Here is a 26,676-nt window from a genome sequence, read left to right on the forward strand (position 1 = left end):
GTGTGCTGGAAGTAAAGAAAGAAATGTTTTGTTTAACGACGCACTCAACACATTTTATTTACGGTTATATGGCGTGAGACATATGGTTAAGAACCACACAGATATTGAGAGAGGAAACCCGCTGTCGCCACTACATGGACTACTCTTTTCGAATAGCAGCAAGGGATCTTTTATATGCACCATCCCACAGACATGATAGTATATACCACGGCCTTTGATATACCAGTTGTGGTGCACTGGCTGGAACGAGAAATAGCCCAGTGGGCCCACCGACGGGGATCGATCCCAGACCGACCGTGCATCGAGCGAGTGCTTTACCACTGGGCTACGTCCCGATCCTAGGAAGTAAAGAGCTGATTGCAATCAGTAAGCTAAACAAAAAAAAGGGAAAATTGATTTTTTATTATTTATTTTTTTAAATATCCACGTCATCTTGTCAGAACAACGTTTGTGTAGTGACGATATGCTTTTGTTTGCAATCAAACGAAAATCTTTTTGAACAATGCCTGATAGTAATCTGTTTCTAGTCACTGTAATTGATTTTTATTATTAAATTTTAAAAAACAGATTTACCGACATGTGTCTGTTGTAGATATGTTCTTTAAAGATCAGTCCAAATGTATAGATTCTACGTATCTACAACACATATTCACACATCTGGCTGTTAAAACCAAATATACATGTATTCACTTCTTAAAACAAATTATATATTTTTTAAAACAAACATACATTTTTATAATATATACAAAAAACAACAACCATGGTGTCCATATTTTAAAAAACAAATATTACGTGTATATTACCATTTTCCAGTTGCCATTCCAAATCGGCCAGTTTGAACAGACTCACAAATGTTGAGTATTCGCTATGTTGTGATAAATATGCTAAAGCATTTCTGTGGTCTGCACCCGATGCCGAGGCCCACAGTGAAACGCACAAGACAAATATGAACATAATAAAACTGTAATTTGTCGAGTGGTTGTAACTACTGTCTGGTCGACAACTGTTAACATTCGCCTTATCGGAACACTCCTCGTAGCAGATTTTATCAGACAAAACTTGATGTTTTATCAGACAAAACTTGATGTTTTATCAGTTACGTTTTGTTTTGTTTTGTTAGCATAGTCAGGTTTTAGGTGTTTTCTTCTCCTTTTTTTTCTCTTTTTTTCCCCTCCCCCACCCCCCCCCCTTTTTTTATATCCAACTTCACATATATCAGTCGTGACCGTTGATGTTCAACTGTTGTATATGTTCAGCTCATTACATTAGTTGTTTGTTGATTTTGTTTCAGAAACAGGTCGATTTAGTCTTCTGTCTATTGAACGTTCCAAAGCCTCTCATTGTGTAAGACGGGTAGGCCTAATTATACTGAAACAGGTTAATATGAGGACACCAATTTGATGAACGTAAAGTTTGTTTTATTTAACGATGCCACTAGAGCACGTTGATTTTTTTATCTTATCATCGGCTATTGGACGTGAAACATATGGTCATTCTGACACTGTTTTTTAAAGGAAACCCACTGTCGCCACATAGGCTACTCTTTTACGACAGGCAGGCGCAAACCATGGCCTTTGTTGAACCAGTTGAACTGGTGTAACAAAGGCCGTGCTATGTGCTATCCTGTCTGTGGGATGGTGCGTATAAAAGATCCCTTGCTGCTAATCGAATGAGTAGCCCATGAAGTGGCGACTCCGGGTTTCCTCCCTCAATATCTGTGTGGTCCTTAACCATATGTCCGACGGCATATAACCGTAAATGAAATGTGTTGAGTGCGTCGTTAAATAAGCCATTTCCTTCATTGATAATTAAGATAACGTGAAATAAAACATCAAATAGGCACTGTCGTCCCATCTTATTGAGACCCTGATCACTACTATCAAGTCCATTAATCATCGGCCGGACATCTATTTAAACAAAAACATATATATCAATTCTAACTGCCAATTTGATTTAAATTCTTAGATATGAAACAGGTAGGAAGGTTGTTTTCATCAGATATGTTCAGTTACGAACGTCATTAGAAGCGTCTTATAAAACAACATATAATATATTAACGTTTATTTCAAATTTCATTGTTTTAATACTGTCAGCGAACATGAATCATCATACAAAAAGCGTGTATCATTTCAACGTTTATTTCAAATTCCAATGCTTAAGTTTAATGTTTTCAGTCAAAATGTCTATTAACTGACAATAATTAATATGTCTAGTATTTTTCAAATAACCGGAAACTCCTGGAGAACACCCTCTGTTACGTACTATGCCATGATTTGTTTTAGTATTGACATCCCATCTTTTTAGGATAGGTACGACCATCAGGCCCAAGTTCAGCCGGCAAACGTTTCGCTAACATTCACGAACTATTTGATTGGTTCCCAACGTGACCATTTGGTTTACCGTAAAGCACATAATGTAATATCAGGAAAAACTGTCTAAGTGTGCTGTTTTCCCCCAATACTACTGAATGACAATGATGTGTCACACCCACTGATCGCATGGACAAAATCGAAGTTACTTTGCCTTTTGTTATCCTAGGCTAGCTGCAATATCATGAGCTGGTATCATCCTATAGTTTCTCTTCATGTCATAAACAATACATGGTTATCAAAAGATAAAGTATGGAAATTGCAAGGACCACACCATCAGTGTCAGCTGATGTGATCAGTACTTTCTTATCTTATAGTCATTATGTGAACAACGGAGACCATGTAACAGTATAGTCTTTTGGTGGCTTTTTACATAACCACATGGTGCCAGGTCCTCGTTAAAAAAACAAAAAAACATACCATCCATTAAACTCATGCCAACAATAATAATAAATAAATAAATAAATAATGAAAATGAGTTAACACCATTAGTCTACCACCTAGTCGGTTCTTGTAATACCGATAAAAATCACACTAACTCCCTCATTTCCTATTCTAACATAGACATTGGTAGGTAACAACGATTGGGGTAGGTTGGGAGCAGCTAAATATATATTAATTTAATTTTCAACTAGGATAGCCCTTGGAACAATGCATTACCTTTAGGATTGAGGTGGGGGGAGGAGGTTTCTCTGCCTCCCTCTTCCCACCCCTTTGAATTTAACGACATCATTCTTGGATGTGTACTTTCTCCTGGACTATCCAGGTTCCTGGCGGTTTCGGAGTTTTTAAACACTAACGCATATGTTTTACTATTATAACTGTTTTTGATAACTTTACTTAGATTTTATTGTTTAGTTTATCAATTTCCATACATTCGAATTGTGTTTGGTCATCCTGGTGGTTTTAATATCACAAAATGCATTTCTCATATTTTTAAAAACGCACGTGCGTCTGAGAAGTAACAATTATGGAGTCGAATTTTAATATATTTTTAAAGGGTATTTCAACATTTCAAAGTCACAGACTAAATGTTTCATTCAACTGTAACTTTATCCAAATGTGTTACAGGTTTGTAGATTAGCTAAACTTAGTGTTAATTTTCACAGGTTGAAACTAGGGTATGTCCCTTTAAGCCCAGGATGTCTGAACCTTGAATGAATGGTAACCTGAACCTTACAGATACATCATCAGACCACAGGCAATTCAACCACTATAAGTAAACTTGCTACTTGCTCAGTGGTCTAGTGGATAGCTGCTAGACAATCAAGCTGACGACAGTGGTTCAAATCTCGTTAAAGCTGGCTCAAACTTTCATTTACTTTTCTCATTTATCACCCTCTGCCTAACATTCTCATTATCTTAATATAAAATACTTTCCAATTTCTTCCACGATTTCAATCTGCTTCGACCTTTTCTGTCAGCTTTCCTCAAACTCTATCTTCTGAGCTCTCTACACTATCGCCTACCTGTCTCAACTTCCTCCATGGGTGCAGTCTCTGTGTATTTCCCTGCACCCACCTGGCATCCTCGTCCTCTGCCGCTAATAAAGCTGGTCTGACCCACGGCACTAACTAACGACCGCCGGAAGTAGGGGAGCATAGTAGGTGTTTACAAGTGCCTCTTAACAATGTCAGAAGTAACTACTGAATAGTCTTCGAAGTGGACAGACTAAGCCCACAGCTAAAAGCTGATGGTGAATGACATGTGTGTGGCACGGATAGCCACAAGAGATAAGCACCTGTCGCCGTTGGAGAGACAAGGACTGGGATGTGAAGGTGGAAACTAGGAGGAGTTGTCAGAACGGGAAGAAATGAAAAGGAATTCAAAGGAGTAAGAGGAAAATCGGCAGTGGGATTAAAAAAGAAAGAAAAAACAACAACAAACAAAAAACCCAGCAGTACCTTATTGTCAAAAGAATCATGGCCATATATTATTTACTTTACGCATAGCCATTAAATAAATAAATTTGCTACTTTAATGTCGAAAGAATCATGGTCATATACCATTTACGTTACGCATGGAAGTATGTACATACAAACATCAACATGATTTGAAGAGCGGTGCAAGGCGGTGGCGTTGTTTTCATTTTCACTTGCTTGATTATGTCCAGTCGATTAAAAAGCGAAAAGTCAACAAATTCAGTCTAACAACATGACGCTGGTACTTCGTGGTGCCTGGTAAATGTACCGTACTGTGCTGTTGTTACAACACACTGGCAAGGGATCATGTTGAGCACATAATACAATTCCTGTAAACAAAGACGTCATTTTGCATTAGCGTAAAACATCGTTGAAGAGTATTAAACAGTTGTAGTGACTGGTGAACATGGGATTTAGAAATTGGATATATGCTTGGGGGTTAAAGAAATTTAACGTTTGTTTTGTTTAACAATACCACTAGAGCATATTTATTTATTTATCATCGGCTTTTGGATGTCAAACATTAAGTAATTTTGACATTTAGACTTACAGAAGAAACCCGCTACATTTGTCCATTAGTGTGGGCGAGACGTAGCCCAGTGGTAAAGCGTTCGCTTGATGCGCGTTCGGGTTGGGATCGACCCCTGTCGGTTGGCCCATTGGGCTATTTCTCGCTCCAGCCAGTGCACCACGACTGGTACATCAAAGGCCGTAGTATGTGCTATCCTGTTTATGGGATGGTACATAAAAAAGATCCCTTGCTGCTAATCGAAAAGAGTAGCTCATGAAGTGGCGACAGCGGGTTTCCTCCCTCAATATCTGTGTGGTCCTTAACCATATGTCCGACGCCATATAACCGTAAATAAAATGTGTTGAGTGCGCCGTTAAATAAAACATTTCTTTCTTTTTTTTCTTTGTCCATTAGTAGCAAGGGATCTTTTATATGCACCATCCCACAGCCTGGATAGCACATCCAACGACCTCTGATATACCAGTCGTGGTGCACTGGTTGGAACGACAAATAGTCCAATGAACCTACCGACGAGGATCGATCCTAGACTGACCGCGAATCAGCCGAGCGCTTTACCTACTGGCTACGTCCCGCCCTGGGGGTCAAAGAATTGGAAAGAAAAATATATTTGTTTAAAGTTTGTTTTGTTTAACAACACCACCAGAACACATTAATTTATTAATCATCAGCTGATGGATGTCAAAACATTTGATATGTTTTAACATATAAACCCGCTACATTTTTATATTAGTAGCATGGAATCTTTAACCACCCCACGGACAGGATAGCAGATTGTTACATATTTCTAATTACGACTAAAATTTCGACACTTGAGACTGAGCGACAGACAGATAGAGAGATGGAGAGAGAGAAAGAAACGGACGAATGGACAGACAGAAACACAGAGAGAGCGAGACGAACGGACAGACAGACAGACAGACAGACAGACAGAAAGAGAAAACAAAGAGAGACAAAGAGAGACAGACCGAGAGGCAGAGAGAAAGATAGAGGGGGGATACAGAGAAAGAGAGAGAGAGAGAGAGAGAGAGAGAGAGAGAGAGACAGAGAGAGAGAGAGAGAGACAGACAGAGAGAGATAGACAAGATAGACAGACAGACAGACCACTTGTACCTCAGACAGGCATTTTACCACTGAGCTATATACAACACCGTGGGGGAAAAAACTAGAATTAATGAGATTTTATAAATCAAATTTTAATTAAAGATTAGTGAAAAGCCACAGCTTGAAACTCAATATCTTTGAGCCCAAAAAATGTTGTCTCCGATTATAAAGCGAAAATATATTAAGAGAAACCCAAAGGGTGGATTTTAAAATGAAATCACACACATGAAAAAAAAACATGGTGACGTGAACAGAAAGATCTTTTGTAAGTTTAAGGAGTGATTCATCATTCCAAAATAACGTAATCCCGATCTTTGTTCACAAAAAATAATTGATTTGCATAATAGTGCTATTTTCAGAAGATATATAGTAAATCAAATTATAACGTGGTATTTGACTGAACACGTTACGGAACAAATGAAAATCTCTTACGTGAACCAGACTAGTTTTAAATTTCAGAGCATTAAAAAAAGACGAAATTCTATATCTAAGTAGCGAATGTCTCGGGGCAAAGCTAACCTTAATAACAGTAATTTAACTCCGAGTTGGTCGTAGCAAAAAAAAAAAAATAATAATAATAATATATACTCTTCAAAAGAAACGCAAAACCACATTGTCGTAACATTTGGAGAATTGATTTAATTATTGAATGGTGAGTCCGATAATTACCAAATGTTGCAGGATTGTTCACAATTCACTCTAGTCCATTGTGAGTAAGTGATAGGACACACCACCAAGGTCAAGGTCATCTGGAGTCAATACCGGGTGTGGCCTCCGCGTGTGTTGACAACTGCCTGGCACCGCCTGCCCATTGAAGCAACCAGAGTACGGATGACGTCCCGGGGGATGGTGGCCCACTCGGCCTGCAAGGCTGCTGCCAGCTCGGGCAGGGTCTGGGGCTGTGGTTGTCGCTGTCGGAGGCGTCGGTCCAACTCGTCCCATAGATGCTCAATTGGGTTCAAATCCGGTGATATCGATGGCCACGGAAGGACATTAATGTTGTTGTTCTGTAGGAAAGCCGTTGTGAGACGTGCTGTGTGAGGCCTGGCGTTGTCATGTTGGAACACTGCGTTGGCGTTGGCCATAACTGGAACGATGTGTGGCCGGAGGATCTGGTCAATGTAGCCCTGTGCATTCAGGTTGCCCTGCACGTGGACCAGGTCAGTTCTGCCAGTGTGTGAGATGGCTGCCCACACCATGACACTACCCCCGCCGAATATGTCCACTTCCTGCACGCAGTTTGCCGCATAACGTTCACCACGACGCCTATACACGCGACATCTTCCATCATGACGTCGGAGCAGAAATCGGGACTCGTCACTGAACCACACCTGTCTCCATCGCAGTTGAGGCCATTGTCGATGAATCTGGCACCACTGCAGTCGGAGTCGACGGTGTTGTGGTGTTAAGATGACACCTCGAACTGGACGTCTGGCACGAATTCTTACCTCACGTAGGCGGTTCCGTACGGTCTGGTAACGGATATCCTGCGCAAACCTGGTATTGCTGCGGCTGTGGAGGTGGCAGTAGTCAATCGTTCCCGAAGGTGGCGTACCCGGATGTAGCGGTCCTTCCCGGGGGTAGTGACCCGTGGTCGACCGGATCTAGGGAGGTTGTTGATCCATGTTGCTGGTAACGGTCCCACAGTCTGGAGATGGTGCTTGGGGACACATGGAATGCCCTGGCAACGGCCGTTCTGGATTCGCCTGCGTCTAGTCGGCCGATGGCATTGTTTCTCTGCGGTTCACTGAGACGTGGCATGTCCTGGATTGTCAACTGTCGGCCAGATACAGAGGCCAGGCAAGCGAACACCCTGCACTTTTATACTGTCGGTGTTCATGTTGCACGTGCAGACAACGCACGTGCAGTGGTGACATGGGGTTTGCACGTGGCTGCGTTTTTGCGAATATTCACATTTTGGAACTTTATTGTACAGTAGCTGCGTTTTATCGAATGTAACCGTGGGAATGTGTTTGGGACATGCAATGACCTTATATTCACAAAGCATGAACCGGTAGGAAACATAAAATCGGAGTTATAACCCATTTGTACCCTTTTGCGTTTCTTTTTTTTGAAGAGTATATATTTCTCATTATATCACAATACGTAATCTGATGATATAACGTATAATATATACAATAACTCTGAAAAACTGTCAGCCATAACCGCATGATAACTTTGAAACGTGATCCTGTACCAGTAATATATTGGGTGATTGAAAAAAATGTCTCACTGTTTGAAGCTGAATATCAGAAAAAAGTATACAATGCAGCATATTTAAATTCTGCAAAAATCCACGTTAGTATGTTGTTTATTTATCCTAGAAAAAAGGACTATGGAAAAAAAGAAAACCGGACTATGGAAAAATAGAAAAATAACATAGTTGGACAATAAACTATTGTTTATTTGTTGTTTGTTTGTTTTTGTTTTTGTTTTTTGTTTTTTGTTGGGTTTTTTTAGTACGTACAGTAAATGTTGACTAGGCTCCTTTCGCTATTAAACTTCAAAAGAGTGACGTTTTTAATCACCCGATATATATATATATATATATATATATATATACACACACACACACACACACACCCATACATACATACATGTACATACATAGATAGATAGATAGATACATGCATACATACATTACATACATTACATACATACACACGCGTGTGTGTGTGTGTGTGTGCGTGTGCGTGCGCGTGCGTGCGTGTGCGCGTGCGTATGTGTGCGCGTGCGTGCGTGTGTGTGCGTACGTGTGCATGTGCGTACGTGTGCGTGTGCGTGTGTATGTGCGTGTGTACGTGCGTGTGTGTGCGTGTGAAAAGAATAGCCCATGAAGTGGTGACAGCGGGTTTCCTCTCTCAGTATCTGTGTGGTCCTTAACCATATGTCTGACGTCATATAACCGTAAACAAAATGTGTTGGGTGTGTCGTTAGATAAAACATTTCTTTCTTTCTTTCAAACGGGCGGGGAGGGGACTTGGTGTTTACACGGGATCCTTGTAACACCTCTCTGGATCTGCTAATTCAAAGTCAGTGGCGGATCCAGAAAATCCATTTAGGGGGCCCCCAATAGACATAACGCGGAATGCCAATGGAGTTTTGGGGGAGGTTTGCAGGGGATCGTAAAAAAATGAAAATTAATATATAATAAAATTATACCTGTCGCAAACTGTAGATCCGCCTCTGAAAATATCATATATTTCTGCACCTAAACATTAAACAATGTAATGGCGTATCAGACTTTCCATTTTCTTTATTTATGTGTCCTCACATATTTATGTGTCTTTGCGGGTAATCCCGACGTCAATTAGCACTGACTTTGACCCATGGCGATGTCGCCCGCACGAGAATAATGTAAACAGTATTTTGTTATTAATGTGATTCCCATTGCTGGCCATAATCGCACAGAGTGTCCGTCAAACGGTTCGATGCAGTTAGATGTCTACAGAATTGGTCATTAGTACAGAGCAATCGGCGCACGTCGTCAACAATAAAAATACCTTTGTTTACCTCGAACAGCCTTGAATACATAACGCGGGGTAACACAATAAGCGCGATTGGAGAAAACACCGTTTTACGACTGGAATTTTGGAAATGGGGGTGTTATTGTTGTGAGTTAAGTGTTTATTATAACAATGGAAAACAACGTGGATATTAAATCTACAATACGGGACGACCGCTAGCTGCCTATCCTGTTGTCGAAATCGCCGAAAATGTGTGGGAGGGTTTCAGGCCCATAGGAACCATGTCTCAAGGGGGGATTTTGTCGTGGAGGGAAAGAAAAACAAGCGATTTTTTTTTATGGTGACAAACATAGTTTTACAGCATCCTAGGGAAGAGTAAGAAAAAGGTCCATTACACCTTAAAACTTTGTGATATTTATTTTGTAGGCAATAAATTAAGGTCTCAAGTCGATTTTTTTTAAAGGATACGTTTTAAGAACAATGAGTTGTAAGATAAATGTATCTAAAGGACACCAGTGTAGAATTCTGTTTCTTACATTTAAACGTATTTTACAACTAAAACCTATTTACGTCGGTTGTGTTTGCAGTTTCAGTTAAACTTATATGTCACAAAACAATCGATTTTGGTCGTGTTTATTTCATTGGATGGTATGGCCACATGGCGATCGGGTCATCACCTAGGAGCAGCTAATCGTATGTCTTTAAATCAATAACACACGTGTGGTATAGCCATGCGATTTCACAAATAACGAATGGTGTCCTCACCAACGGGTGTGCAAGATCAATTAATCGCCCAACTAGTTTATCAAACGCCGTGGTATGTGCTGTCCTGTTTGAGGAAAAGTGCGTATAAAATATCCCATGCTGGTGTTCGATAGTAGTCTATGATGCGGCAGCGGTTTTTTTTTTTTTTTTTTTTTTTTTTTGGGGGGGGGGTTCTTACTTTCAACACGAAGAGCTAAAATAGCCGTTTATCAGACATCAAATAATAGTAGTGTAAAAATAATACTGATGTATGACACAAACAATATGCATTTACCAATAAAAATTAATGCCGCTTAACCTTTTTGCAAAGCCACCTGTTCACAAACACTAGCTTCTGTGAAGACATGGGAGGCCTTTATATTGAAATCAGACTCGACATTTACAAAGTGTTGTCGCCGTCATTAAACACTATCAGAAATAGACGTAAAAACCAATACCGTTTCTATTGTTTTCATTCTAAGTACATATCTATAACAAATGCAAGTACGGTTCATTCTCTGCACATCAGTTAAAATTGGTTTGCATTTTTGTTTGTTTGCTTGCTTGCTTGCTAATGGTGTGTCCCTATACCTGCGACTGTGTCAAACTCAGAGGCCGAATTTTGCCCGAATTAAACGAAAATGCCCGAATCTGGATAACAATATTTATTCATAATTAGCATTACTGTCAAACAGCTATATAGGGTTGCAAACAAATAACCACTAATTGTTTTATGGATTATAACTAATATTGTGGGTAGTTACTAGAATGGTGCAAATACGTGATGAAAAGGGTTCAGGCAAGCTAATTTTGCCCGAATATATCCTTATTTTTTTGGTCCTAATATGAGAATTTGCTCCAGCCCTGGGAGAGGGTCCCCCCCCCCACCCCCCACCCCCCGTCCAGTCTCGTACACGTATGGTCAAAGTCATGGGACAGCAAAGCCGTACGAACCGGGGGTGGCGGGAACATGTGCCCTGGTTATCCCACTTGTGGCCTAAAGCATTCCCTTTTTTCCACATGGTGTATATACGTAATCGCCCCAAAAATTCAAATGCCGTGGTATGTACTATCCTCTCTGTGGGATGGTGTATATATAAAAGATCCCTTGCTCCTAATGGCAACATGTAGCGGGTTCCCTCTCTAAGAATTACTAAATGATTGACAACCATTAGCCAATGATTAATAAATCAATGTGCTCTAATGGTGTTGTTAAAACAAAACAAACTTTGATCAAACGTACCGACCTCAGTTGCGTCGTGGTTAAGCCATCGGGCAACAGGCTGGTAGGTACAGGGTTCGCAGCCCGGTACTGGCTCCAACCCAGAGCGAGTTCTTAAGGGCTCAATGGGTAGGTGTAAGGCCACTACACCCTCTTCTTTCTCACTAACCACTAACAACTAACCCACTGTCCTGGACAGACAGCCCAGATAGCTGAGGTGTGTGCCCAGGACAGCGTGCTTGAACCTTTATTGGATATAAGCACGAAAATAAGTTGCAATGAATGAAGAAGAAGGAAATGTTTTATTTAACGACGCACTCAACACATTTTATTTACGGTTATATGGCGTCAGACATATGGTTAAGGACCACAAAGATTTTTTTAGAGGAAACCCGCTGTCGCCACATAGGCTACTCTTTTACGACAGGCAGCAAGGGATCTTTTATTTGCGCTTCCCACAGGCAGGATAGCACAAACCATGGCCTTTGTTGAACCAGTTATGGATCACTGGTCGGTGCAAGTGGTTTACACCTACCCATTGAGCCTTGCGAATCACTCACTCAGGGTTTGGAGTCGGTATTTGGATTAAAAATCCCATGCCTCGACTGGGATCCGAACCCAGTACCTACCAGCCTGTAAACCGATGGTCTGCCACGACGCCACCGAGGCCGGTCAGGACAACACAGATATTGAGAGAGAAAAACCGTTGTCGCCACTTCGTGGGCTACTCTTTTCGATTAGCAGCAAGGGATCTTTTATATGTACCATCCGTTAGACAGGATAGCACATACCACGGCGTTTGATGTACCAGTCGTGGTGCACTGGCTGGAGCGAGAAATAGCCCAATGGGCCCACTGACAGGGATCGATCCCAAACCGACCGCGCATCAAGCGAGCGCTTTACCACTGTTGAAATGAATGAAATAACTAAACGTACATAACTGAAATCACCCATTAGTAAATACAACAGGTGACATTCGTGTGACAAAACATGTTTACTACATCATTAAAGTTTGGCCCGGGGTACACTGAAGTACGTATTACACAACGTGTGGACTATTTACAAAAGGGACTAAATCCAAACTTGAGGAGATCGAACATGCTTTGGTTTGCCAACTTGGCATGGTGACAATCACAGCCCAGTCCACTGCACACGGCTTTTGACATACATCAATAAGTCAGAGACAACTAATAAAAAGCGAGCTTTCGGGAGATAGGCGTGGTTTCATCCACACGAAACGGCCATTACCCGATGTTCGTCTGCGATATATATATAAAACAGCTAAGATTATCTGAATAAGATCGAAGTGTGTGTCTGGGATGGACGTGCTTGAAAAACACTGAATGTTATAAGCACGATAATTAATTTTGTATGATTTTCCGCGGACAAGACATGTGGTGTTTTTAACAACAGAAGGAATAAATATCTTGGCTAGTTAATCTACTAAATGCACAAACATGCACAGCAGATATACAATTGTTGGAAACTAATAACTAGTAAGTATATTTATATGCAAAAACTTGGATTTCATGGACAATTCTTTACAAATATACCAGAGATTATAATAAGCGCCGGATCGACGACGTCGAATTGGCAGGTCTGGAGAATCAGAAAACACTTTATTTTGGAATGCTAGATTCATTCAAATATGTCGCATAATTCAAAAACTGTTGAGAGATTCAAAGAGAAGTATACTGTTGACAGACGTGTAACCAATAAGATGTTTACGAAATTCCCGCCATTGAAAAATCGGATGATGAAAAGGAAATCAAGTAATTGTTTGGGATCAAGTGATGCGCTTTCTAAAGCAGTAGGCGAGGATTCCGAAAAGACAACAATATCACAAAAGATCTTGCAGAGACGTGCCACCATGAACTGTTTGACTACCTCTATCAGTGTCGGCGCTGGAAAACCGCGATTCTTGGCTCTGGGAAACAAGGTGAAAAACTTAGTGAAGTGTAAGCTGGCCTTCCAGATGAAGCACAAGTCGAGCGACGGCGGAATCGAACGAGCGAACACGATGGAAGTGATTCATAAAATGCCGACTGCTGCTCGGTTTTCGTCGTTTCTGTCACCGGAGGCTCAGTACTCCATGATGAAGGGTTACGAGGACGTGCTACGTAACCAACTGGTTCTGAGCAACCCGGAGTACACCACGATCCTCGTGCGCAACAAGACTCCGATGAATCGAATAGGAATACGGAAACAGTCGAAGGGGGTCAGCAGTCTGAAGACGACGGAGGAAGCAGACGACGAGCAGGTGTTTTACAGCGACGACCAGGACGAACAGGACACTGACGAACAAAGTGACCAGGATGTCGACTGGCAGACGGGTGTCGGGCAGGTGAAGTCCGAGTCTAAACAACGGAGTCGCAGACCCAGTTTACCGTCCTCCAGAAACTCCGTGTCTCGGAGTCTGCCGTCATGCAACCTGAAGAGAACCCAGTCGCTTCAGGCCATCCCCCATGACAGACGGCTGGTGATGACGTACAGGCTGGAGAGTGCAATGGATATTCTGGACACGATCAGGCACACCAGTGGACAGTTGCCGCTTTCGCCGAGAGTTGTACAGAAGAGTCGGAAGATAACGCCCATCACAGACTACAACTCGTGGGCCACGGTGTGGTGCAAGGAATTCAAGATTAAAATTTAACAGCTAACTTATTCCCCTGAAGCACAGTTGACGCAAGCACATTTGTGACTGGATAACATCCCTGGCTGTTTCATAATAAGACTTAAAAAGTCGATTACAATTCCTGTTCATTAATTTCTACTGGATATACAATGTCATATTTGAAGTAGTCACACATTTAGTGTTCATATTTTGTATTATCATTTATTATGTTTACTGATCATGCACCACTGATTTCGTTTGGTGACAAATGTGACTCTAGGACTTCATATTAAATTGCGTGGTTTTCATATTTGTCTCAATTATTAACTATTTACATCAGTTGTACGTATTGATGTATCGTACTAATATAGGCCTACTCTGTCTGAACCGGAATCAAGGGGGACTGGCGGAATTCATTAGTATACATAGACTGCCAAGCTATTTTCCATGAAATGTAGAAAACTAAAAGTAACTTGGTAAACATAATTTCATAACATTGTACACATTGTGTACACTGCTTTATTTTTCTTAATCATCTTTAGAGCGTTGCTCAACAGACTGGGGCACAGAGTTAGTGCGTACAGACGCTAGTCAGTCCACCGTCTTGATGTTTTGATATTATTTAGAATCAATGTTGATATTTACAAATAATTAATTTTAAGATTAAAGGCATACTGTCATAGATTTAAGGATCTTATTTCCTTAAAAATTAATAATAAATCAAAATTACATTAATTTTTACAGACCAAACCTAGCTATTGCATCACTTTACACCATGATGGGGTGAAATCCATGTCAACCCTCTCAGCAATGTTAGTTTTTGAATTATGGACCATTGCCAAAATTCAATTTTATTTTTTTTACAAAATATCATTAATAAGTGGAGTATGGTGGTTACGTAAATGGTTGAATAAAGTACATTTAGGGACAAATCAAATATATATATATATATATATATATTTAAGTAATACTTTGTTAGGTCATGTAATAGGTCAGTGGTCTGTGACAATATGCCTTTAAGCATTAGTCATGCAGTCAAATGCAATTGTTTCATTCCTCTCAGACACGTATTCGGATGGTGTCGGTACGCTATGTTTCTTTTCAAACTTTTTTCACCATAATGCTTAAGAATTCACCATTTCAAGTACGCTGAAACCAAATCTAGAATGCACGTTGGTAAAATCTATGTAAAAAAAAAAAATATTAATTTCAATAAATAAATTTATGAACAAAGTTTGTTTTATTTAACGACACCACTTGGACATATTTCTATATTTTAATCATCGCTATTGGATGTAAAACATAGGCGCAATGGCGGCATGCGCAGCCAACTGAGCGCAGGCTTCTGATGATCTCCGTCGATAGCGAAGATACACGGATTTATTAAAGGGACATTCCTGAGTTTGCTGCAATTTTTTAAGATGTTGTCGACTAAAAAAGATTTTTTCGTACAAAATCCAGTTTGGACTTGTTACAAACATTAAGAAAACCAGAAACACATTTAATATACAGACACTGATATTCCAAACAAGAAAATATATTTAATATGTAAATTTAATCGTAGAAATATTTTATTAGTCGGAAACATCTTACAATGCAGCAGACTCGGGAATGTCCCTTTAAAAGTGTACTTCAGCTTGTATTTTGCATTAGTAAACGATGTTATAACACTGTAAACAGTGGCCGTACCTTTAACGACACGTCGGCACATTTTAGCCTACAGTCGTTTGGTTATGTTTGTTTTGTTTAGCGATACTACTAGAGCACATTGATTAATTAATCATCGGCTACTGGCTGTCAAACATTTGATAATTATGACATATTATTGTCTTAGAGAATACCCACTACATTTTTACATTAGCAGAGATCATTGATATATACTTTCATAGAAGGACAGCACATAACACGGCTTTTGATACACCAGTCCTCGGACACAAGGTTGAGACGAAAACAAAAACCAATCACAGAATGAGTTCACAGAGGGGATTTGATCTTACGATCAACGCATATCAGGCGAGTATTCTACCGACTAAGCTATGTCTTCCCCGCTTTAAAAAAACTACAACCCAAAATGCTAATCTTGGTTTAATCGTATCTTCATTTGTTCCTTACTTCAGCTATCACCTCACAAAGCCAGTATGAAGATGCATGCATAAAATGACTGAATGGGTTGAATGATGGAGGTGTGCAGAGTTACAAAAAAAATTGTCCTTTGCTAGTGATACTGACACGCCCGAAACCTTTATGACTGGCAATGGGTTCTTCGTTAGGGTTTTTATTTAATGATTTTGCCAAAACCAAAACATTCAGGACTATACACATGTATATAAATATAATATTTCTCAAAAGATGATGATAGTGTAAGTAATATATTTCAGGGATCGAAATACCGTCATCCAGACCAGTTGTTGCCAGCCAACATCACCACGAACCGGGAATTAAAAAAAAACAATTGCCCGTCGTCCCGCCGGACCGGGAGTTATTTTACATTTATTTTCGCACAATTAGTTTCAGTCAGTCATGTTTGGTCCGATAGATTTTGACTCAGGCCGGCAGATATTATAGCTTTGCCAGACCGAATATCCGGCAGGAGTTTTAGCCAATTTCGACTCCTGTATTTATGTTTAGTAAATATTCAACAGTGTTAAGCTGTCTTTCAAACTAATCCCAACGTTTGACAGCAAGCTGAGACCCGATTGTCAGTCTTCCCATATCGTCCAGTGACTTTCTTTTCAAACCTCGTCTAAATATTCTTTTCATGGTGTTTAATGAACAGCCGTGCTAATAACCTTAAGAAATGTCTGATAAATTAACCAGAAGAGTGATCAAGTGTGAATGGGAAACGACTCCGAGTTTCTTTTCATTCACTGCATTAATTTCCTTTTCGCGAACTTAAGACATGGAAATTATATAAACGCTATAGATGTGATAGTCGCAATTAAAGGAATAGTAGCAAACATATCCATTGGGAACATGCTGGGGGTTTTCTTTTTTCTATTCACCGAGATGAAACGGGCGTAATCAGAAGTATGACTATATACCATATTGAATTAAGCGTGGGAATTAACAACAATGTAACAGTTATTAAAAAAGTGTCCACAGATCTTTGTTGGCATTAGACAACCAGATCAATGCGTAATAATCTAAACAAATAGTATTGCATATAAAGAAAGTGTTGGGGTTTTTTTTTTTTTAATATATAAAGTATTGACAACGTGTTTGTCAGTCTGTATTAAGTATTTGGCCTGACAAATACCGAGATACAGACCAAGGTTGATATATAGAAAAAAAAGGAATGTAGGACTTCATAAAAGCACGATTATTATATTCAGTGTTTGCTTAGTGTTATTTCGACACATGGTTCAGGGAATGATAGGAAACTAGCTGTCGCCATATGGGCTACTCGTACAGAATACCGGCAAGTTATCTTTTATATGAACAGTACAGCACATTTATCAACCACTGGTGAACTAGTATCAAATCAGGCTCCTGGCATTTATTGGAATGGAACAAATCTTTGACAGGTTCACCCAGAGCGAGACCTCTACCACTAAGCTACATCCTGCCACTTTTAAATTTAGATTAAGCTTTTTTTTTTTTTAAAAAGTTTTATTTAATGACACCACTATGGCACATTGATTTATTAATCATCGGCTGTTGGAAGTCAAACATTACGTAATTCTGATATACAGACTCAGGGGAAAGCAGCAAGAGATCTCTTATATGCACTTTCCCATAGACAGGGCAGCACATACCCCAGCCTAGAATACACCAGTCGTGGGATTCTTATTGGGATGGAAAATAAGAGAATGGTTCCACTGAGGGGTTTCGATCCTCTGACCAAAGCACATCAAGCGATCGCTCTACCGACAGAGCTAGATCCCGCCCCTTTAGTGTTAGATTAAGCATGCGAGTAACGAAATAATTATGTTTGTCATACAGCCTATTCAATTATATATAGTTTACTCTTGAATGTCAAACCATTGTAAAATTGCGAATTGAACCACGGCACTTGACATGTTTTATTAATGAAACTACGCTCCTCGATTAACGTTAAGTATCCAGTGTGCGTGTGCGCGTGCGCGCGCGCGTGTGTGTGTGTGTGTGTGTGTGTAATACATATGGGCCAGAACTGGAGGTCAGTTACCTTCAGTACCCCTTACCATTTGACCCCTTTACATTGTCTCCGCAAGAAATTCTGAACCAATACTCAACCAAATGTTTTCTTTTCACTGACTTTCTGTTGCTATTTGATAATTATATACCCGCATTATAAGCCATCGGACGGCACACACGGCACACTCTGGCCGAGCTATTTTGGACATGATTCGTAATTCATTACGGGACTCTCGGAATGCAGTTGGCCGATTTATATTTTTTCTGTCAGATGTGTTTTTATTGGTCGGATGGAGAATTTGAGCAAAAACAGACCGGCCTTGGTGGTGTCGTGGTTAAGCCGTCGGACATAAGGCTGGTAGGTACAGGTTTCGCAGCCCGGTACCGGCTCCCACCCAGAGTGAGTTTAAAAAAAAAAAAAAAAGCTGATCTGAAACCTTTTCACCATGTACATGTATTTTCACCATTCTACTCACAATACTGGTTGTTCGTCATGTAAAAATACGTATCCTTCGTTTGCAATGCCATATAGCGGTTTGGTAGTCATGTGAATATGAATAAACGTTGTCATCCAGATTTGGGCATTATCATTTAATTCGGGTAAATATCAAGTTACCCCCGCCCCCTTAATACAAATAGGAGCGTGTACGCCTATGAATGTAAGTCTCCAAGTATAAACGTCAATGAGTTTATTTTCCAGCAATATTGTCAATGTGCCCGTTTCCCAGTGGTGATGTTAGTCTGTTTTCTAGTGGTAATTTCAGTGTTTCTGTTTATAGAGGTAATGTCTCTGTCTGTCCTCCAGCAGTAACGTCAGTCTGTTTTTTAGCAGTAATTTAAATGTATTTATTTTCCAGCAGTAATGTGAACTTTTCACTGGAGTGATGTCAGTTTGTCTTTCTTTTTTATAGTAGTAATGCAAACGTCCTTTTTTCAGCAGTAACGTCAGTTTTTCTATATATTTTTTCAGCAGAATGTCAGTGTTTTTGTTTTAATAATAATGTCATTGTGTCTATTCTCCATTACTTAACTTCTATCTACTTTCAAGCACTAATACCAATGTGCTCTTTTCCATGTGGGTTTTGTTTTTAAGCAGTAACGTCAGTCTGTTTTCCAGCAGTAATTTTAACGTGTTTACTTTTCAGCAGTAATGTTAATGTGTCTGTTTTCCAGCATTAACTCCAGTTTGTTTTCCAGCAGTAATGTCAAGGTGTTCTTTTCTCCATCAGTAATGTCAAGTTGTCTGTTTTCCATTGGTAATGTCAATGTGTCTATCTTTCACTTTTGTAATGTCAAGGTTTCAGGTTTCCAGTGGTAATGTCAATGTGCCTGTTTTCCATTGGTAATGCCAATGTATAAAAAATAATGTTTCCATCTAGCACTGGATTAAACTGTGGCTTTACAATATGTCTTTATAGCTAAAGCAATTAAACTCGACCCGCTGAAAGCGCAATTAAACTGCGAATTATTAAAAACTTAAAGCAGAAAGCGTTAGCAAACCTGGCGAGGGCAATGAACTCAACAGTTACAAAACGGCAAATGTCAATATTTCCAAACAAGCCGAGCATAGCGTAATATCTAGGAGTGCGTGAACTTTCAAACCGAATACTGACATAACGTCACTATCTGTATAGATTGGCGATATTACTGTTAGAAGTGTTTACGTATTAGAAGGTCCGAGCGTCGACTTCAGGCGTGGATATAAGTGGTTTCGTACAAGGGACCTACGCTCCAATAATTTTTATCAAATCAGGCCCGTAGGATTCCTGGGAAAGGGGAGGGGCAGTGAAAATGTATGGGGTTTTTTTGCCCTATTATATTTAAATAAAGATACAAATATGGCTTCTACACACTAGAGAATATGCCTCCCGTAGTAGAGATTGTGAACCCACCCACCCCACTCCAGATGTCATTCCTACTGCCCTGCAAATACATGTAAATCAGTTTTCTCATGTGCAAACAAGAGAGGCGGAGCCTATGGACCCCTGCCTATACCTGCTCCTGCACTGGGTTCCAGTTCTAACTAGCAATTGTAATATTATACAAGGAGCCTACGGGACACAAATCCAAAACCTACCATTACGACATCAAGGCTATCAATTCACTATAATCAGCGTGTTTGTCTTAAGTTTACTTTTGTGCTTATATCCAATCACTGTTCATGCACATGCACGATGCTGTGGACACACACATTTTAGCTCTCTGGTCTGTCTGACCAGGGGCATAATTCACTAAACTCTCGCAACTTTGCGTTCTTGCAGCGCAATACAAAACGCCTTGTAAGAATGACCAGATGCTGCTCAATGGGAAAGTCCTGATCATGAGTTTGACTGATCATGATGTTCGACCAATAAAATATTTTAATGACTAAAATTATATACTAAATATTGTTTCATCTTTAGAATATAGGTGTCTGTATATTCAGTTTCTTGTTGTCCTATTATTTGTATGTAGCCCAAACTGGATTGGTCTCCCAACAATTCCGTACGTACGAAAACATATATATATTGGGAAACGAAATGAAGTTTCAGCTAGTACAATACTGGGACGATCAGAAACACGTTTAAATATACAGACACTGATATTTTATACAGAAAAATTTATTTAATTCAAATGTGTTGTCCTTGAAACGTCTCTGGTAGTCCGCAATATCGTAACAATGACAACAAACTCAGGACTGTCCCTTTAAGAGAGCTTTGTGAAAAAAGGATCCAGGACATTGGGTTAACGGTTCGCTGTTAGCGATTAAAATGGAAAGAAATAAATGTTTTATTTAACGACGCACTCAACACATTGTATTTACGGTTATATGGCGTCAGACATATGGTTAAGGACCACACAGATATTGAGAGAGGAAACCCGCTGTCGTTTCTTCATGGGCTACTCTTTTCGATTAACAGCAAGGGATCTTTTATATATACAATCACACAGACAGGATAACACATACCACGGCGTTTGGTGTACCAGTCGTGGTGCACTGGCTGGAACGAGAAAAAGCCCAACTGGCCCATCGATGGGGATCGATCCCACACCGACCGCGCACGATTAAAATTGTGTCAGCAGTGGATTATAGTGGTCTTACATTTTACCAGGTGGGAGCCGGTACCGGGATGCGAACCCAGTACTTACTAACCTTAATGCCGATGACTTCACCACTGCACTACCGAAAGATTATTCTCAACAACAAAGGAATAACAATGAACCACACACGATTAATCCTCTCCGAGACCAAGCACTTCTATTGAGACAGTCCGCCAATAAACATGTTATTACTTTCCAGTGTACGGGAGTTACCCCTAGCTTTACAATCAACATGGGTATGCGGTATAATTAACCTGCAGGTGTACGGCGGAGTACAACGTATATAATGCAAGTCCGGGGGCGGTATTCTGGCTCAGTCGTGAGAGCGCTAGCCTGAGGTGCTCGAGTCGTAGCATCGAATCACCTCTGTCCATCTATTAGACCACAAAAACCAGGGCCGTAGCTAGCTAGCAGAAAAAAAATCCGGAAACAATTACAGAAACTTAAAGAAAATTCTCTTCTTAACCGTTTAAGGAGTTTTAGACTATTAGCTATTCAGTTGCCTCTCCACCTCCCCCCCCCCCCCCCCCCCCCACCCCCAAAAAAAAATCCTAACTACGGCCCTGAAAACATGATACGCGGTCGGTCTGGGATCGATCCCCGTTGGTGAGCCCATCGGACTCTTTCTCGTTCCAGCCAGTGCACCACGACTGGTATGTCAAAGGCCGTGGTATGTGCTGTCCTATCTGTGGGAAAATACATATAACAGATCCCTTGCTGCTAATGGAAATATTTTGCGGGTTTCCTCTGAAGATCTAGTCAAAATTACCAAATGTTTGACATCCAACAGCCGATGATTAATAAACCAGTGTGCTCTAGTGATGTGGTTAAACAAAACAAAACGTAATTATGTGTATATTCTGTCTTCGGGCGGCGAGTGCTTGGAACACAGACGTATGAAACAGGCTCGTATAAAACCAAATTATAGAGCGCTCGCCAGAAGTGCTATATGGGACGTATATATATATATATATATATATATATATATATATATATATATATATATATATATATATATATATATAATATATCACAGTCGTGGTATGTACTATCTTGTAGTACACAGTAGTACACATAAAATATCCCTTCTGTTTTTTGGTAGGATTGGCCAATCTGTTTACCGTTATTCCATCTGTTATAGAACTTACTAACTAGTTATCCAACTGATCCCTATTGCAATTGTCATAATAATTATTATTTCTATTATTATTAGGTCAATAAGCAGCGACAACCTCTATTGTAATTATTATTATTATTATTATTATTGTTGTTGTTGTTGTTGTTGTTATTGTTGTTGTTATTATTCTACCAAATAGTTCCTGAACCATAGCATCAAATATAGTGGAATCTGAAGGTAGATCGATGTCATGTAAACTTTCGTATTTGCAACCACATAAAATGACGCACTTATTATAATTATTTGTTTAAGAAAATACTTTAATATAATCAAAATCTCTGAACTCGTAGAAATATCAGAGTATGCCTATCATTCTGTTAGCTAAGCGATTTGGACCTTATGAGGGTTTGCGTATTAGCGATCACCTTAAATTATGCCTCATATATCGCTCTGTTTTAATGTGTTACTTTTTATATTAAAATATTAATTTTCTAATAAAAATGACATCATCCATCATTTGTAAGTTTATACTAGAAACCCATAAAGTCTCTCTCCCCGTCCCTCTCCCCGTCCCTCTCCCCGTCCCTCTCTCTCTCCTCCCTCCCCCCCCCCCCCTCTCCCTCTCTCTCTCTCTCTCTCTCTCTCTCTCTCTCTCTCTCTCTCTCTCTCTCTCTCTCTCTCTCTCTCTCTCTCTCTCTCTCTCACACACACACACTACCAATTTGTGGTAAAAATTTCAAATATGCATGTTAAAGGAAGGAAGGGAATGTTTTATTTAATGACACACTCAACACATTTTATTTATGGACATATGGTTAAGAACCACATAGATATTGAGAGAGGAAACCTGCTGTCGCCACTTCATGGGCTACTCTTTTCGATTAGCAGCAAGGGATATTTTATATGTACCATTCCACAGACAGGATAGCACATACCACGGCATTTGATGTACCAGTCGTTGTGCGCTAGCTGGAGCGAGAAATAGCCCATTGGGCCCACTGACGGGGATCGATCCCAAACCGAACGCGCATCAAGAGAACGCTTTACCACTGGGCTTCGTCTCGCCTTTGTAGGTTGAATGCCTGTTCAATAGTGACAAATTTAAAATTGCATGTTAAAAATGTAATGCCAGAAAGCGGTTTGAAATTTAGCTTACCTCATTTTACTTAAAAACAAGAAAGAAAAAAAGAAAAAGAGGATCCATGTGTCCCTTGTCCTGTTCACACACTGACATCAGCATCTTCTTCATCCAAATATATTTTGTAATCTTTATATATAAACAGTGAGTACGCTTTTGTAGTGTGTATGTATATACTGGATGATTCATAAAAAATGTTCCACTTTTTGGAGGTAAATGGCAGACAAGACAAGCATTTTGCGAACAGTGCTAAAGCAATACAAGTCCCCTACCAGGCCCAACACATTTTTGTAATTCCTAAGTTTATGGGAAAATGGGCAAATCACCATTAAAGTCAAACCTGATCTCAAAGAGTATAATGATTAAGCTATACACAAAATGTCAGCTCAATATCTTGAGGCATTGTGAAAACAGTTTTAAATCAAATTTTCTTATCTCCTATAGTCCGTCCCATCCGCCTACAAAAATGTTTTGTTTGTTTGTTTTTTTGTAAATAATTTTAGTTTGGTTTGACGTAAAAAGAAACGTAAATGTTTTGGAAATAACAACAAAAAAAGATTTTTGTGTGCAATTTAGAAAACAATCGGCTTGAAATAAATAGCCTGTAGTAAATTCCATAGTATGTGTGACGGATCATACTCTTAATTGTTTTAGAGGGCCGTGTGCAGCTTGGTTACGTAATACCCCCGCGCAACTGCGGTAGAGCTGCGTCCCAATATGCACTTAGACCAGTTGTGGAGGCCATGTGGCCAGTAGTTAAGTAATATCTCCGGTAGTGCGGTTTACGACCGGGATATTTCTAGCGAACTGGCGAAAGTAAGTCTGGCCATCTAAGAAAATATACCGTCTCTGGGAGTTGTGGAAATATCACATGATAGGTGACGTACCGCGTTGTGCCCCCAGGCGATTTCGCTGTCTCTGAGATTTTTGAATAAATAGATAGGATTTTAGATATATCGGGGAGAAACACTGGAAGGCTCCCGGGGAACGTTGTCCGTCTGGACTGGTAAATATATTGTTCTGCTCTGTTGTATAACGTTGATGTGATTGATGTGACTTTAAATATTTTAATACTGTATTATACCAATATTATTTAGACAGTGTCTCCGGTAATCTGACGAAGTAAATTGTAGGCTTCACTGTTCTAAAATATTAAAGCGTAGCCAGTCATCCTAGAGGACCCAGGTAAACTGTAGGTTATTGTCTTTATTGTGATAGGTACCAGTATTAATTCTGTATTATAAGGTTACTGAATGAGTATTTAAAGGTTAATTAAAAATTAACCAGTTAGGAATAGAGTTGTAATTCCTTTATTAATTAAGTTCCCCTGGAAGCGTTTCTCAATTATCACACGTGTGTGTGTTGTATCGCGGTGAAGTAATTAGAATATTGTGTAAACTAGACACCTAGTGATTAACTAATTAAGTGATTAGCTCTGGGTTGTTATTATATTGTTGTTGTTAATTAACTACTGCGGCAAGTACATTTGTCAGCGTTAGAGTTAATACAGATTCCAAAGTGTATTGTGTTTTGTTGTGTTTTCTAGTGAACTAAACGTGCTACATATTATATATTTATATCAGATCTTATCTCTGATTACTCCTAGAGCCGAGCCACTCGGGTAGTAGCCTGCCCGATACAGAGAGATCTAATAGATATACAGTTAGGAGAGATATTTGGATAATCGTGTTTTATTCAGTTAGGGTATTATCAGGATCCCCGTGACAGGAATAAAAACTGGGGTGCTCGTCCCGGATCTGAAACGGGACATGCATATTTAAAAAGTATTGTTTGTAAATGAGGGCTTTATAAATTATTTTTACAAATTAACTAGAAGTAGCAACGTTGTTCACATTAAAAAATAATAATAAGTGCGTCATACCTAAACATGGATAAGAATTTGCTGGATAGGCCTACGCTCAGTGTAGTGGAGATTAAGCGAGCGCGTAAGGCCGAATTAGTTGAAATCGCGAGTGAGCGAGAAATTGAGTTAACATCAGCTAAAACATTAGATGATATAAAAACAATTATTATCCAGGAAGTTTTTGGTGATAGGCCTGTTATGGAAGACAGTGAGATTGTGCCAGAGATAGAGATAAATGAGTTAAGTGTAGAACAACAGTTAGCTTTAAAAAAAACTTGAGTACGAAAGAGAAGAACGTGCATTAGAGAGAGAGAGAGAGAGAGAGAGAGAGAGAGAGAGAGAGAGAGAGAGAGAGAGAGAGAGAGAGAGAGAGAGAGAGAGAGAGAGAGAGAGAGAGAGAGAGAGGTGTGAGTGAGGTGAGAGAGAGGTGTGTAAGAGAGAGAGAGGGAGAGAGAGAGAGAGAGAGAGAGAGAGAGAGAGAGAGAGAAGAGAGAGAGAGAGAGAGAGAGTGAGAGAGAGAGAGAGAGAGAGAGAGAGAGAGGGAGAGAGAGAGAGAAGATAGAGAGAGAGAGAGAGAGAGAGAGAGAGAGAGAGAGAGAGAGAGAGAGAGAGAGAGAGAGAGAGAGAGAGAGAGAGAGAGAGAGAGAGAGAGAGAGAGAGAGAGAGAGAGAGAGAGAGAGAGAGAGAGAAAAGAGAGGGAGAGAGAGAGAGAGAGAAAGAGAAGAGAGGGAGAGAGAGAGAGAGAAAAGAGAGGGATAGAGAGAGAGAAAGAGAAGAGAGGGAGAGAGAATTCCAGTTAGCAAAATTAAAAGTGGAACATGAGTTAAAGTTGAATACTGAAGAAGTTAGACGAGAGGCAGGAAATGGGTTTAACATGTCGGAGGCTTATAGATCAGTGCCTGTATTTGACGACCAGGAGGTAGATATGTTCTTTCCACTTTTTAAACGGGCCGCCAAGCAGCTAAATTGGCCTCAGTCTAAGTGGACATTGTTAGCCGTGTCTAAGTTTAAGGGGAAGGCTAGCGTAGCTTATAATTCAATGAGTGATGAGCGAGCAAGTCAGTACGACCTATTTAAGTCTGCAGTGTTGAGGGCTTATGAGTTGCGACCTGAGGATTATCGTTTACATTATAGCGAGTTGATAAAAACGCAGGGCCAGTCTTATAGTGAGTTTGTGGCTAAGAAGGCAGGGATGTTTGATAAATGGGTGGTTTCTCATCAGGTAGGGTCATATACCGAGTTACGGGAATTGTTGATTTTATAGGAGATTAAAAATGGATTACCAGTTAGCTTACGTATTCATTTAGAGGATCGTGATATCCAAAAAATAGAGGAGGCAGGCATAGCGGCAGATGATTACGTGTTAATACACAAAGCTCAGGCAGTACA

At 39.9% G+C, this 26,676-nt stretch overlaps 1 protein-coding gene across 1 annotated transcript in view; it reads right to left on the reverse strand.

Annotated features, from left to right (window-relative positions):
- LOC121373876 (transforming growth factor-beta-induced protein ig-h3-like) overlaps window positions 1-978 on the reverse strand; it is an 11,962-nt gene extending 10,984 nt beyond the window's left edge. The window contains exons 1-2 of the mRNA XM_041500663.1: window positions 804-978; window positions 1-5 (exon numbers count right to left, since the gene is read on the reverse strand). The exon at window positions 1-5 is cut by the window's left edge and continues 198 nt beyond it. Coding sequence (XP_041356597.1) covers window positions 1-5; window positions 804-954 — 156 coding nt within the window. The 5' untranslated portion in view covers window positions 955-978. The remainder of the gene's footprint in view (window positions 6-803) is intronic.
- Window positions 979-26,676: the final 25,698 nt, after the last annotated feature.

Source organism: Gigantopelta aegis, chromosome 6 (genome assembly GCF_016097555.1).
Source record: "Gigantopelta aegis isolate Gae_Host chromosome 6, Gae_host_genome, whole genome shotgun sequence".
NCBI classification, from domain to species: domain Eukaryota; kingdom Metazoa; phylum Mollusca; class Gastropoda; order Neomphalida; family Peltospiridae; genus Gigantopelta; species Gigantopelta aegis.